Consider the following 14764-nt stretch of genomic DNA (forward strand, 5'->3'; position numbering starts at 1 on the left):
GAGAAGGAGAGCAAAGAAATAAAGCGAGGCATAGACAGGCAGAGAGAAGGGAAGAAGGAGAAATGAGTATTGAACGAGGAACAGTTGGGTGGGTGTGGTGCGAGGTGATGTTTGCGACCGGCCCTGTTGACTGGTGACACCCCTGTCCCATCTCCTCCTCCCTATGCTAAAGACTCCATCCGCCCAATTTGGTCCTGTCCTCGCTTTAGTCACACCACCTGCCTTCATCATTCTTCACTACACAAGTACCCCTTCTCTGACAAGGCAGGCAGACGGAATAAACCCCCGTAACTCAGCTGCCAACCCCCCTTTTAACACACGCAGTACTTGTGTTCCCTTCATAGGATTAGAGCAATCAATAAATAGCAATAAGACATGATCATAGTCCAATTCTCCATCTTGTCACTATTCCACTCAGTCTTAACAAGGGAAGACGTGTGATTCCTTGGATATTTCGTCATTACTTTAATGCGCAGCAAAGCCATGGCTATTGGCGTTGACATGAAGGGAAAATCCTTTGCGATTTTTAAATCAGACTATGTACAAATATATTCTTTAGAACAGTGTTTTCAATAATATGGTATAATTGAAGAGTAAGTTCCTAATATGAGATGAATTAAGACCTATTCTGTTAGCTGAATGAAAAAAATAAACGTTATGTACTTAACTTAACATAATAGCCTGGTCGAGCTCTTGCTTGCCACATTACCATTGACACATTCACAATGAAATTCAACTTAATTGAGTAGTGTATTTAATATTTGAAGCAAAACATTAAAACATCTTCCTGAATGATTATTATGCGATTCTTTAAATAATTGAAAAAATATGTGTGCTTCAATTTCTGCTTTATACAAGATGTCCTCCGAGACACTATTATAGTCTTGTACGATTGCCACTTTTAAAGTTTAATAATCTCGTGTTTTATTTTTTTTATTTTTAGAAATGCATAGACCATAATTTTGTTGAATATGAAGAATGTCAAGCTATTAAACTGTTGTGAAACTGTCAAATCATAGCGTACTACACAAGTTTTACTGGATATATCTTTAAACTGTGCCCCCTGTATTTCTATTAATACTGTCCAAAATGCTTTTAAGACTTTAAAGAGATATTTTCCCCCATAATGTTGATCTATATCTTAACTGGAATTAAAATTTTGTCTCTGAACATATGCAGTTGCCTTTAACTGGATTCTTTGGTCTAGTGCTTATCTACAAGTCAATGGTGACATATCCTATTAGAGAGAACCTGTTCTTTCTTGTTGCCAAAACCAGGCCACTTTCCTTATCAAAGCTCCTTTTAGTCCGAGGTTGCTTGACACCATAGTCCCCAAGGTCCCCCATCAGATTTGCACCAAAGCAGTCATTACTGGATCATAAGCTGCACATGCAGGTTGCACTGGACAGGAATCCCCAGTAGAGTCCCATGGATGTGGACAGATTTGCAACATGACCCTTCTGTCTCCACAGACAAACTAGCAGGGTAGCATGTGTAGCTCCTCTTAACTCCTGTACTCTGTCATTGTATCTTTGCTCCCATTATGTTCTCTAATTGGGTGTGAGGGTTATTCGCAGAGGTCTTGACTACAGGGAATTCATAGTAACATCTGATCTGACCACTTAAACCAAGGACGTCACTGAGTCACTGACTGCTTAAGAAACTGTTTTCCTTTGGGGTACATCTTAAGATCTGATGATTGATGGCTTATTATAATACAAACCCCTTAGGGATAAGAGATTTTACATCTACATCTCGTTCTCCAAGGCGGTGTCGCACTTAATTCTGAATGGGATTTCGACATGCATTTTATAAAGGACAATTTCTGCAACTTGCATATTTTTGTCAACATGAATTTTGCCATCTTTCAAAGGATTATTTATTTTCAAAAATCAATGCCGCACGCTGTGACATTTTAAATCTTTTTCTTGGTGAGGACACAAACCAAATGTGCTATATTCAGGGATAAGTGGCCTGTTGGCGAGCAAGTCTGGCTCACAGTTCTGGGGTCAAGGGCAATGTTCCCTCTAAGATGTTCAATTGCACACTACTCTCGTCTTCTCTGCGCAGCAGCAATCATAAGGCGCACAGTAAATAAAATCTAATTTTTTGTTTACCCCATGATGGCGCCGTTTACGCGGCTGCCAGTGGCAGTAGCCCTGTCCACTCTTATGTTTTTGTGTTTTATAGCATGTTTTACATGAAAAATTTGAAAAATTAGAGGGAACATTGACATGCACCTGCTTATGGCAAGGGTTAGGGTTACAGTCGGCTGAGATAGAGTCCAGCACCCCCACTACCCTTGTGAAGCTAAGGGGTACAAAAAAATGAATGGAAGAATATTCTAGGGATGTATATGCATCAAACCTTTTTTAGACTCGGCTCGGTTTGCTAAGTGATTGTAGTGGACAAGGAGCACGCTGTATTTACTGGAATACATTATCTTTTTTCATTCCATTTTTAGGTACTCATGAACACAACTAAAAACAGGTGGGCTTCTGTTGTTTTCTCAAGCGCCAAAGACACTATATTTTCCTCTTAAAGTGAAATGTGGGTAACTTGCAAACCAAACTGCATGGAGCGTCTGAAGACACCAAGTGTGGTCCATAGACAGGTCTTTCTAATCAACCCCTGCGCCCTGCACTTTTAAATCGGCAGCCCTTAAGATGTCTCACTGTGTTTACACACACTGATTAGTTTGGTAAGTGTACAAGAATGCCCCACGGACTGTGATCTCCGAAGCAATGTCCCCCCTTTAGTCCCATCCTTTATCTCGCCATGCCAGTGTCACAAAAGCTACCGATCCTCTTGGAAACAGGGGGTGAGAAATTAGGGGATCAGAGCGGGCTGGCTCCTGTGCAAACAGATTGAGCTAATGGACCAGCCGCTTTCTCCTCCCTCCAAATTATTGGCAGTGAGGGAATGTAGCCAGTCCGGTCTTGATGATAATGCTAAATCTCGCTAATCCCGAACACACACATTGGCCTTGATAAACACAGGGACTGTGTAATCTCCACACCACCCAGGCAGTGTAATAGGGTGTGAACACGAGAGAGAGCTCATGAGATTCAACGTGCATGCATACATGTTCCTATTCGTCTTTTAGAGTTGTATGAAAAGTGAGTTTTGGAGTAAATGTTAGATTTATGTGTGGCGGGTAAATGTAAATCTTAACCCTAGATGGCCATACAAATCATAGTTGATACGTGCATTTTGCAAATGTGACTTTTTCCACTGACAAAAAACAATGTATTATAGTAACTTGGATCTGAATTTAATAGAAAGTATATTTTCATTTTGTGGCCTTTTGTTCCGTCTGAGGGATCATTAAAGGTTTAGAATGGAAGAATATTTATTACCTGGCAATTATTTAGTGGGTTGGGCCTTGTAAGGTCAATATGTAATGAGAGAATGAAAAATGGCAACAGGAGAAATTATGCACCTGTCGATGTTTGATTAGAAATCTTTGTGTTCTCCAATGTGGACTGAATTAAAAACAAGTATCAGGCGTAGGTCTCAGTTGATGATTTGGGAACAGAAATCACATTGATCAAATATGATAAATGTTCTAATTCAACATTCACCTTCCTATGCACCCAATGGATTAGTTAAAGTTTTGGACGAAGTAGGTAATTGAAGATGATGGTTATGAGAGATCAAACAATGCATTAATTCAGATTAACAGTTGTGCATTTTATTTCTACAATTTTATGTACAGTGCCTATGTCTACTTCTAAAGTTATTTCAGCAAAAGCTCTCGCAAACTTGAAGATATGTTAATTCAGGTCTAGGGAGTAGTACTTTGGGTTTATGAGGGATTAGTGCTTGTTCGCCATCTCCGACTCCCTGCCGAGCAAGCACGCTAATACAGGTGTTAGTAAACTGGCATTAGCCTCCAGCTAATTAGCCTCTATTCACCAAGTATTGTCTGGCAGGCTCTGCCATTTGTAGTCATGTTTGCTCATCAGCAGGGAGGTCCCTGTGCTGTGGTGGGTCTGTCATGATCTGACATCATCTCCCTTCTTTCCTCTTCCATTTCTGAGATGGACATCTTTGTAATACATAGAAAAGCACAAATGAGATGAATGGGATACCTTTTTTTCCAAATTCGTGTCCCATTGATGTCATGCTTTGATTTCTTTATCATTCTTAGTCAAAAAAGAAAGCACATAACATGTTGTGGTAGACCTAAAAGTCAAATTTGCATTTGTTGGAGTTTCAAAAGCTCATCTATTTTGTGTGTTTTAATTTATTTTTTAAATGTATTTTTTATCTTTGCAAAAGTTGATGGCACCATAGCCGAAATTTACAACTCCAGACTAGGAAATCAGTGAAGGAAAGGCTCATAGAAAGAAAAGAAATCACTCTTAAAATTGTCTTAATTTTAAGTTAAGGAAGTGTGTCATTGAATCAAAGACTCTGAGCAGTACTGGCTAAGTACAGGCAGAATAATGCTAATGGAAACAATTATTAAGAATGTATTGAAGCTAATTAAAATAAAACATAATCTTTCAATGGTGTTTTCAAGTTCTGTCTAAAATACTCTTGTTGTTGCTGGATTTTTTTCTTTACAGACTGCATTTCTGAAAACATTAACTTATGTAGCATTCATAGTATTTATTGAGGTAATTGCTTCATAGTATTTGCATATGGCGGTGGACGATTATTAAGAAGTAAATATCATTGTTGTCCAAAAACCGAAAGACGTTCATTACTTTTGCTAGATGTGGGAACGAAACTAGAGGTTAGTTGGATGACATTCCCAAAGCCACTCTGTTAAAGATGATGCCAGTTCAAAGGAGTCATTAAACCTTGCCGCTTCTCCACAAAGAGGAGATTTGAGACTGCAAATAGACCTGAACGTGGATATTTCTGTTTGGCTTTGAGTTTTAGCTAAGAGGATTTGCTGCATTATGCTATTATTACCTCATAGTACGAGAGCATGCAGATTCAACTGTTTCAAGTTAGTTTTTTTTTCTTGGGAATGTCCCATTGTAACTATCATTTGATCCTCTTGCTATCTTTTGAGAAGCTGATCATCTTAAATTTTAACATTTTGTGAAGACATGGAGTTCTTAAGGGTGGTGTGTTCTTGCATAATCACACTTTTAAAAAAAATAATTTATGTAAAAAAAAAACAACTTTGAATGATGTCTGAGTAATCTCTTGGCAGTGAAACGTGATTCTCAAATTTTTCAAAGGATTGATTTGGATAAAGCCTTTCAAACATAAAAGAGGCCAATATACATCCTTTCAAACGAAGGTTGTTTTTCTCAGCAGTATAAATCAGCATGTGCTCCAAAGAAATAACAATGTTCCGCAAGTCTTGTACTAGTTGCAATTATTTTATTCCCCTAATAGTCTGTTATAAATGCACCCTTCCCAGACAGTAAGAAGTCAGGTGGTTAGCCAGATGTGCAAGTCTTCTTATCTCAACATGCTGGGACCGGTCAGGTCCCAAAGACTCTTTGGGGTGGCCTATTGAAAAACACTTATAATCTGTTTGCCCCTTTAATGAGTTCATTGTTCCTCATATGAGGAAAAGTAGGTCTCATCACTGCTTAGCTGTGGCCCTTTGAGCAGAAAAGCTCCACTGAGCACCACTGATACCCTGCTTTGGCTGCGAGTCTGAGACCCGAACAAAGCTTGAGGAGGATGTACTGTGCCCTACTATTATTTCATTGTGCCTTTGTCATTTTCACCTACAATTTCGGACCTTTTTTATTTAAAATTATTTTATAAATTACATTTATATTATGAGTGAAATTGTTTAATCCTGGGGTGTAATAATTAATGTAGGGATTGATAAAGGAAAGTCTCATCACAGTATGTACAATATTTATCACCTACACAAACTTGTGTTGGTGATAAATGTGATAAATTGTGTGTTATACTTGTGTGCCCTACGATTGACTGGCGACCAGTCTAGGGTGTAGTCCGCCTTTCGCCCAAAGACAGCTGAGTTATGCTCCAGCAACACCCACAACCCTTTCAAGGATGGGTAGTATGAAAAGGTCGAAGGTGCTGAATCTCATCCCAGCTACTTCACAATTAGCTCTGCATAGGTAGAAATGACAGAAACTGTTGTCCATTGGTGTGAACCCCCTTGCACAGGCACTAAGTCTTGGGGCAAGTGGCATGCCTCCCTGCTTGGCAGGTAAGGGAGCCTGACAATACTTCACTTCCTGGTCTGGTCCCAGATGGAGGGAAAACGGGTTTCAGTACTTGCTGTTATTGTATGGGGTATTTAAGAAGTCTGTGATGTGGTCCCATGAGCACCTGTTTTGGTTGACCTTAAGGAGCATAAAGCTTAATGCAATTTAGTGTCTGTGTTAATTGGATACAAAGGCCTTCCAGTACTACAGTATATTTTGCATTGTACCTGGAAAAAAGTTATTGATTTTGTTAGTAATAACAACACACCAATTGCACATTAGCTGATCGGCAAAATGCGCAATGAAAGTCAGGTAGAACTCGAATACTGAAGAAATATATTCCAATAAATTGATTGTTTTGAAGGTCAAAGTCAAGTAAAATACATCACCATGCCACCAGCTGCACTACACTTACAAATAATAGGAACAGTAACACATAAAAACGCATGCCTCGTATAGGTTCACATCCGATTCTGCATCTTGATCAAACAGGGCCTCTCTAATTGAGTTAATCCCCACTTGAGGATCAGGGCTGTCCCCTGAGGTGTGACCCTCCACCCAGGCCGCAGTCTGCTGCTCTCGCTGCTTCTCAAAGCGTTGTCCCCTCTGTGGCTCATGTGGACTGTAAGGCTGTTTATTGGGAGACAATGGGAAGCAGATTGTGCTGTCAGGCTCTATTAATTGCCATCATTAGCATCACACTTCAGGGTCTGTGAACAGCACTCCTGAATTTTAAGCTTTGTTTGTGTGTCTATACATCTTCATGTGTGCCACATACAGAGGGTGCTTGTATATCGGGCCTTGTGTGTCTATGCAAGATTTGCTGTTTGCATGGAATCAAAAGAAACAATCTATGAAAAATTCATAAAAAGGCTCAACTGTGCAATTTTATTGTTTCATAATGTTCACTAAATTGACAGTGACAGTTTGGGCCAGCACAAATGAACTTTGTAACCCCAAATGTTTCAAATCTGTGCTTGACTGATGGGTGGACTCTACCCCTGGGCCAAGTCAGCAACAATAACCTCTCCAACAACCCTAATAACGATAAGCTTTATGAAGAATAAATCTTTTTTTTTGTATGGAATTTTAGAATAAATAAAAAATATTTGGCTGTAATCTACCTATCACTCATTTTTTACCATTATGGTCTAAAAAGTATTAAGAAGTAATTCTATAGTCATAATATAATAAAGCTATCACATGCTTTATTGTCAAATTTGAGATTAACTCATTCATTAGGTTTACATTTATTTTATTGCTATTGTATGATTGACAACGCCAAAGATGCAAATTATTACGTTGAACTGGTCAAAGAAGTGTCGTAATAAGATTGTAAAAATAAATATGAAAGAGTAATATGATATATATATATATATATATATATATATATATATATATATATATATATATATATATATATATATATATATATATATATATATATATATATATATATATATATATATATATATATATGTGTGTGTATATATATATATATATATATATATATATATATATATATATATATATATATATATATATATGTATGTATATATATATATGTATATATATATATATGTATATATATATATATGTATATGTATATGTATATGTATATGTATATGTATATATATATGTATATGTATATGTATATGTATATATATATGTATATATATATGTATATATATATGTATATATATATGTATATATATATGTATATATATATGTATATATATATGTATATATGTATATATATATATATATATATATATATATATATATATATATATATATATATATATATATATATATATATATATATATATATATATATATATATATATATATATATATATATATATATATATATATATATATATATATATATATATATATATATATATATATATATATATATATATATATATATATATATATATATATATATATATATATATATATATATATATATATATATATATATATATATATATATATATATATATATATATATATATATATATATATATATATATATATATATATATATATATACATACACATATACATATACACACAGTATATACAGTATCTGCAATTGACATAAGCAATACTTAGTCTAGTTTAACTTGTACAATAAATAGAAAAAGCCACATCATTGAATTGGCAAAGTTATAAGCAGACAACTACCCAGTGTCTTTCTTATGCAGTAAAGATTAAGTATAAGCCTGCTATACGACAAATGTATGTGAAATGTTGAAAGAAAAAGCTGGAAAAATCAGTGAATGAAGTGGCATAACCTGAATTCTATACATCCCTTGCTAAAAGCCCAACAATGGTCAAATGTGATTGACTACTGACTACCATTGGTATTTCTACCTCCAGCAGCGAGGCTTTAAAAAGGAAATTGAACCACGTTTCTGCCACGCAATGAAGGAGACATAAGCCTTCTTACTGCGACTTCCTCTCCGATCAATGCTTGAGACAATGACCCAACAGGTGTAACAGACAAGGCCCAGCAGCAGCTTTCCTCCCCACCGTTAGGCCCAATTAGCACCTGCGGCTCAGGAACAAAGACACGACATTTCATTTGAGCAGAGTGCCAGTTTAAGGCCTCTTTTCTTTCTGTCTCTTACTGCTGACATCTTTAAAGGATCATCCCTGGTGCCATCATATTCTATTAGCTTGGGTCGATGTCTTGTGTTCCAAATGGTATGGGGTGTTCAAAACATGGGGAGTTGATGAATTCATTGCATGTGACTGGATTTGCCTTCTTTGTGTTGGTCTTTCTACTAATGAACCCCCCTCCCTGGTCTAGTGAAAGTGAAAGGCCTTTTCAGGGTTTGATTTGTTCTTTGCAGAATTTATTTGACACACTGATAGTCCTCTCAACACTTACATGAGAAAAGTATCTACTGTGTACCCTGAAATCAGATTCTCAAGGTTTGTGTTCTAAAATCTTTGGAAAGAAATGTGATCCATTATACTGCTATTATTGTCTTGTCGTGCCCTAGTTTTGCCCTCTAAATCGCCTACTGCTCATTTCATTTTCACTTTCAACAAAAATTCCTCATCAATTATTGCTGCCTAGTTGACTGACAAACCATATAATGTAAACATTCATTTTAGTGTGTGTATGTTGTTGTCCCATTCATATGAATTGCTGGACATACTAACTAAAATTAGCAAATTCTCCTTCACCCTCGTCAGTGCCAATCACCAGACGTTACGTAACTTGACAGTTTCATACATTTGATAGGCTTTAATTGGAACGATAACTAAATAGAATGTTGGGAATTCAAATGAATGCAAAATGTGAAGTACTTAGTATTTTTGCAAATCACTAGTAAGGAGAGACAAAAAGGCATCAAGAATTATGTATTGGTCTTGTGGATCTTGCAAGTAATATCTACCAGCAAATAAGTCTTGCTGGTGGTCATTTTGGTATATCAATATAAATGAAGTCAGGAATGATAATGTGGGTGGCCCCATCCATTAAAGTTTGGTAGTATTTTCTGGCCAATACATAAATACAAAATACATGAAAATGCATGCATTTTTTCGTCATTTCACCACTTTTACAGTAAAAAGAAAGTATCTGAATTCTTTTAACATTTTTACACTGTTGTTAATCAATGGGAGTATGCATGCCAAAGAGTCTAATTAAGAAAAAAAATATTAAAAAGGTGCAGCAGTGCTGACGTGACACCTCTATTGGTGAATTCCGGACTCAGCTCCCTTACCAGTGGTGTTTATATTTTACCTAACATGTTAGCGGAAAGCCATATGAGCCATCAACAGAGCCACATATGGCTCCCGAGCCATATTTTCCTTACACCTGCCCTCATCTTCTTTCAAAGCAGTTCAGCATTTGTAACTTCTTTTTGGGTGGTAACTTCAAATATTTCAAATCGAGCATTAAATCTGAATTCACTACATTGGTCAAATATGTAATATATTGTTTAACATTTATACGCTCGGAGGATTGCGGCCCGGTGGTAGAGATGACGTCATGACGATGACGTCATTTGATTTGATCGTCTCATAATCATCTCTGCAACGTGGAGAGTGCTAACAAAAATAGAAATATATTTTTCTAGTTTATCAGGTAGTCAGTAAAATAACAACAATGATAAAACGTAGACAGAAGACAGGATTGTGACAGTGTTTTTTTCTGCAAAGCTCAACCAATGGAAGAAGCAGAAAGACAGACGAAAGGGAACCAGGAAGTGTTGTGTCAGTGCAGGACTTGTTCCGAGTGATGTCTCTTACCAAACGACTGGGCGTCACATTGGGGAAAGCTACTAGCCTTTTAGCGTTCTCGATCGCCACCATCGCAGTTGTTTTCAAGGGTTTAGACGACCCAGAGCCAGTTCACGTCGCCAGGTAAAGATCGCAGTTTGACATTTGACAGCGCCTTACATTTTATCTGTGAGTGCTTACTGCTCGCTGGACGTAAATAGTCATCTTACGTAAGAAAAATCAGTACATATACGTAAAAACTGCCATTTCAGGCTCATTTTATACTTTTTAACCTTTTATATCTAACGACGGGCGGCCCAGTGGAGCTAGTGTTTAACGCGTGGGGCTCACAGCTTTGGGGTCCTGGGTTCAGATCCAGGTCACGCCCACCTGCGTAGAGTTTGTATGTACTAGGTACTCCGGTTTCCTTTCACATTACCAATAAACATGCTTGGTTGGCTGATTGGACAATTAAACCGGTTCAGAAGATGAGAAACAGTAATGAATTCAGTTTTAACATCGGATTAATTGCACAGTTTGAAATGTACTGAACATCGATACAGATTCCGTCCATTATTTCACTTATTTATTAAAAGGAGTGAATAAAAAAAAAAAGTACTTTAACTAATCGGGCAAATCATTCTAAGAATCAGAATGGAACTAGCTGTTGGATGCGTACATTACGATCAACTCTTGCAAGATTCTGCAGAGAGATTAGTGTAGTTATAGGTTGAATTTTGGAGAGAAACAATGAGAATTTAACCCATTTGTTATTGTTAACATTGAATCAACTTGAAGCAACTCACTAAAAAACATATATCAAGGAGCCCCGCTATCATAAAACTAAAAGAACCTTGTTTATATCCAAGCTACTTGCATGAACATACTGTACATATCTCCACCATGTGACTGAAATGCAGACTTGATTTTTATTTTTGTACACAGGATGACTTCAGATATGAAAAGGTTAGAAGAAAATTTCAGACAACAAAACAAAAGCTGTTTTGTCCTTGGAGCATCGGGGGAAACCGGCAAGATGCTCCTTCAGGAGTTACAGCTGCGCAACATCTTTTCCAAGATTACACTCATTGGGAGAAGACAACTCAACTTTGAGGGCAAAGAGTTTGACAACTTGGTTAGTAAGGCAAATCTAAAGCAACACTTTTCCTGATAAAACAATTTAATTTGATTTGGCGATGTCTTCTCTGCCTTCAGGTTCAAAAGGTGGTGGACTTTGAGAAACTTGATGATTATGCTGAGGCCTTCCAGGGCCATGATGTTGGCTATTGCTGCCTTGGGACTACTAAAGCAAAAGCAGGGACAGTGAGTTAAATATACAGATTTACTCCCAAAGGGACAATTCCTGTTTTATCATTAAGTGGACATTTTGATGGACACAAAATATATATTATGTCCACTCAGATAAAGTCCCGTTCAAATGTCAAGGGTCACCCCAACAATACTGTTTTCCATTAAAAGCCGTGTGCTTATTTAACAAATAAGTTGCAAAATGTTTAGAAAATCTATTTGTAGTCAAAACATGCATAATATCAGAAGTCATTTTAATTGGCAACCAATTTAGGGGGAAGCCCTGACTACTGCTCATAGTCAGCTGGGTTCAACTCTAGCACCCCCGCAACACTTGGCATTGAAGATGAATAATGGATTTTTTTCCCTTCAAACTTTGCTTTTGGCAAAAACGCTCCATTTGCAGCAATGGCAAATATTTTCATTCTAGACCTGTTAATTTGTTGACGCAATCTTATTATATTTTCCTTCACCTTTCCAGAAGAATTCCCAGAAATTCGATATGCCTAATGTCTACTTCATGATTCTACATTTCCTCCAAGCCGTCTCTCAGTATAAAACAACAGTAGATTATTCCATTTAACTGACAATGATCACAAATCAACAAAGTACCATTTTGAAGATTCCTCTGATACCTCAGACACAGTTGCTAATCTTTGCTAATGACGCTCGTCTGATTTCAGCAAGGATTCATCCGAGTTGATCATGACTATGTCTTGAAATCTGCTGAGCTTGCCAAAGCTGGAGGCTGCACACAATTCCATCTTGAGTCGTCAAGAGGAGCTGATAAAGGCAGCAGCTTCCTGTACCTGAAAGTGAAGGTGTCTCTTTCTGTCTTTTCCCTCAATATGAATTCTCTAAACATTTGTCTCATAATAGCATCACTAAATGTAATGACTTTCTTTTCAGGGTCAAGTAGAAGCAGATATAAATGCCTTGGACTTTGACAGATATGCCATTTACAGACCTGGGTGAGTTATTTAGGATTTTCAAATGTTGCCCATTGGACATAAACTTTGTAACCAAAATGTTTCCTGTATGCTTGGCAGCATTATGGTGTGTTTTACTCTATATAACTTCAATTTAGTCACACTGTTAAAATGCAAAAACACTTTTTACCGAATATAAACCATTGATCCATTTCCCAAATCGTTCCTATTCAAGAGTTATCCCACCCTTAATAAATTGAAATACTTTCACATCAAAATATGGACAAATATAGACAATAATAGTGATTAATTATAGTAATGTATACTGTTTTTTTTGGGGGGGGGGACCAAAATTGTCCCATACACCAAGAGCCTATAATATATGTTTGCAATGGTAGCATTAACCGAACCTAATGCAGTACACACTGCTTCAGGAAACATATTTAGAATTCACTTTGCATTGTTGGTGTCTCGACATGCCAGCAAATTTTGAATGTGACAGCAAAACAAATAGAATTTATTGTTCACGCTTTTCTGCTGGGGTAGCAGTCTTTTTCTGTGATAGATATCTGCTTTAGTTTTCTGCCATTGTTGCTTGCTGCAGTTTTTGTTAACTTTTCAAATGTGAAATTGTTAAACCGTTCATGACAAGTTCGCATACAGGCTTTCAATGTATTTTGCTTTGTTAGAGAACAGAAGAACATCATCGGCCATTGTTTTACAGCTAATCAATGATCTCTACATATTCCTGTTTTATAATCCTGTTGCTCTTCACCAGGGTTTTGCTGGTTGATCGACAAGAGAGTCGTCCTGCCGAGTGGCTTGCCAGGCAATTCTTTACTGCCTTCTCTGCTATTGGTTCCACATCCATGTCCATTCCCATTGAAATGGTGGCAAAGGCTATGGTATCAAACACCGTCCTCCAGCCAGAAAACAAGGTTGAGATCCTGGAGAATAAAGCCATCTCAACCCTGGGAAAACTTTTGTGAAGAAACTCTTTAAGTAAGTTTTGGGAAATTAAAACTGGGTCCTTAGGCTCTTGTATGCAATATTAATATATGATTCAGAAATGTAACACACCCAAACCTTTTTCTTAAACACTCGCGAGACACGACACAGCTGTATTTTTTTTTTTTTTAAAGCAGCCTTCTATTGCTTCTAAACATATTTTATATTTTCTGTTTTCAGGTGAATGCAGTTGGTAAAAAATGCAAAGTTGCAGCTCAGGGTCATCACTTCATGTCAAATGAGTGTACTTATTATTTTTGATTGAATTTGTACTTCTGCATCTGAAAGTTTCCTGCAAAATTTTGAGTGCTCGGATTTTAAGATTAATAATTCACCAATCTTACTTTCTAAGGACCGCGCTGCCTTAAAGATTTCATACTTGCATCTTTTTTATTTTTTATTGGGTAGAATATACATAGGCTTTTTGTCAAAGTTTGTCTTTTTCTTTGCGATTTCCATTATATTGTATTTAATTATTGCCCTTTGGTGATGGTAATACTCTGTCACTCGTCTGTTATGTTGTAGTGCCCTCTTGTGACCAATGATTACCCATTTTCAGCACAGGTTTTACGAGCAAGAGGTTCTTAAAAGGAATAAATGGAACATTTCTTTTGTGTTAAAAGAGGTGTCATTGATTTTGATGTATTTTTTTTCTAATATTTGCCTCTACTATAATGTAACCTTATATAATAGCATATGTGCAAATATAACATTTTCTCAATATAGAGTGTTTTATTAACAAAAAATGAAAACTATATGCCAGGAGTGGCAAACAAGTTTGACAAAAAGTGCAAAAAATTAAATTGTATTAGTCAAAAAGACATATCTTATGTCAGAAATAGTATTAAAAATTACCAAATTACTCTAAAAATATAATTTATTCATTATTAATGAGCTCTGATGTATTTGAGTGTGTTTTAAGAAAGAATAAAAATAAGAAAAAGATGAAACGAGGCAAAGAGCCACAGTATATGCAAAACATGATAGGCAGAGAGCCACATTCATTTTGGCCGGGAGCCGAGTGCAGCTCCAGAGCCGTGAGTCCGCCACCACTGCTATTTTTCTGTGTAATTGTTTATTTATCTGCAAATATTTCACAGAAGGATGTTGCCATAGAAA

The 14764-nt window shown here is 36.5% G+C and overlaps 1 protein-coding gene across 3 annotated transcripts in view; it reads left to right on the forward strand.

Moving 5' to 3' along the window:
• The window catches only part of htatip2 (HIV-1 Tat interactive protein 2), a 34957-nt gene extending 20589 nt beyond the window's left edge, over positions 1-14368 (forward strand). The window contains exons 1-7 of one of the 3 annotated variants that reach the window (XM_077712483.1): positions 10235-10544; positions 11346-11535; positions 11616-11723; positions 12392-12529; positions 12618-12679; positions 13416-13639; positions 13826-14368. In XM_077712483.1, coding sequence (XP_077568609.1) covers positions 10420-10544; positions 11346-11535; positions 11616-11723; positions 12392-12529; positions 12618-12679; positions 13416-13626 — 834 coding nt within the window. In that variant the 5' untranslated portion in view covers positions 10235-10419 and the 3' untranslated portion in view covers positions 13627-13639; positions 13826-14368. Of the gene's footprint in view, positions 1-10234; positions 10590-11345; positions 11536-11615; positions 11724-12391; positions 12530-12617; positions 12680-13415; positions 13640-13825 lie in introns of those variants that run through there. The other 2 variants (XM_077712485.1, XM_077712484.1) reach the window with 2 other exon arrangements.
• Positions 14369-14764: the final 396 nt, after the last annotated feature.

The sequence above is a fragment of the Stigmatopora nigra genome, chromosome 3 (genome assembly GCF_051989575.1).
Source record: "Stigmatopora nigra isolate UIUO_SnigA chromosome 3, RoL_Snig_1.1, whole genome shotgun sequence".
NCBI lineage: Eukaryota > Metazoa > Chordata > Actinopteri > Syngnathiformes > Syngnathidae > Stigmatopora > Stigmatopora nigra.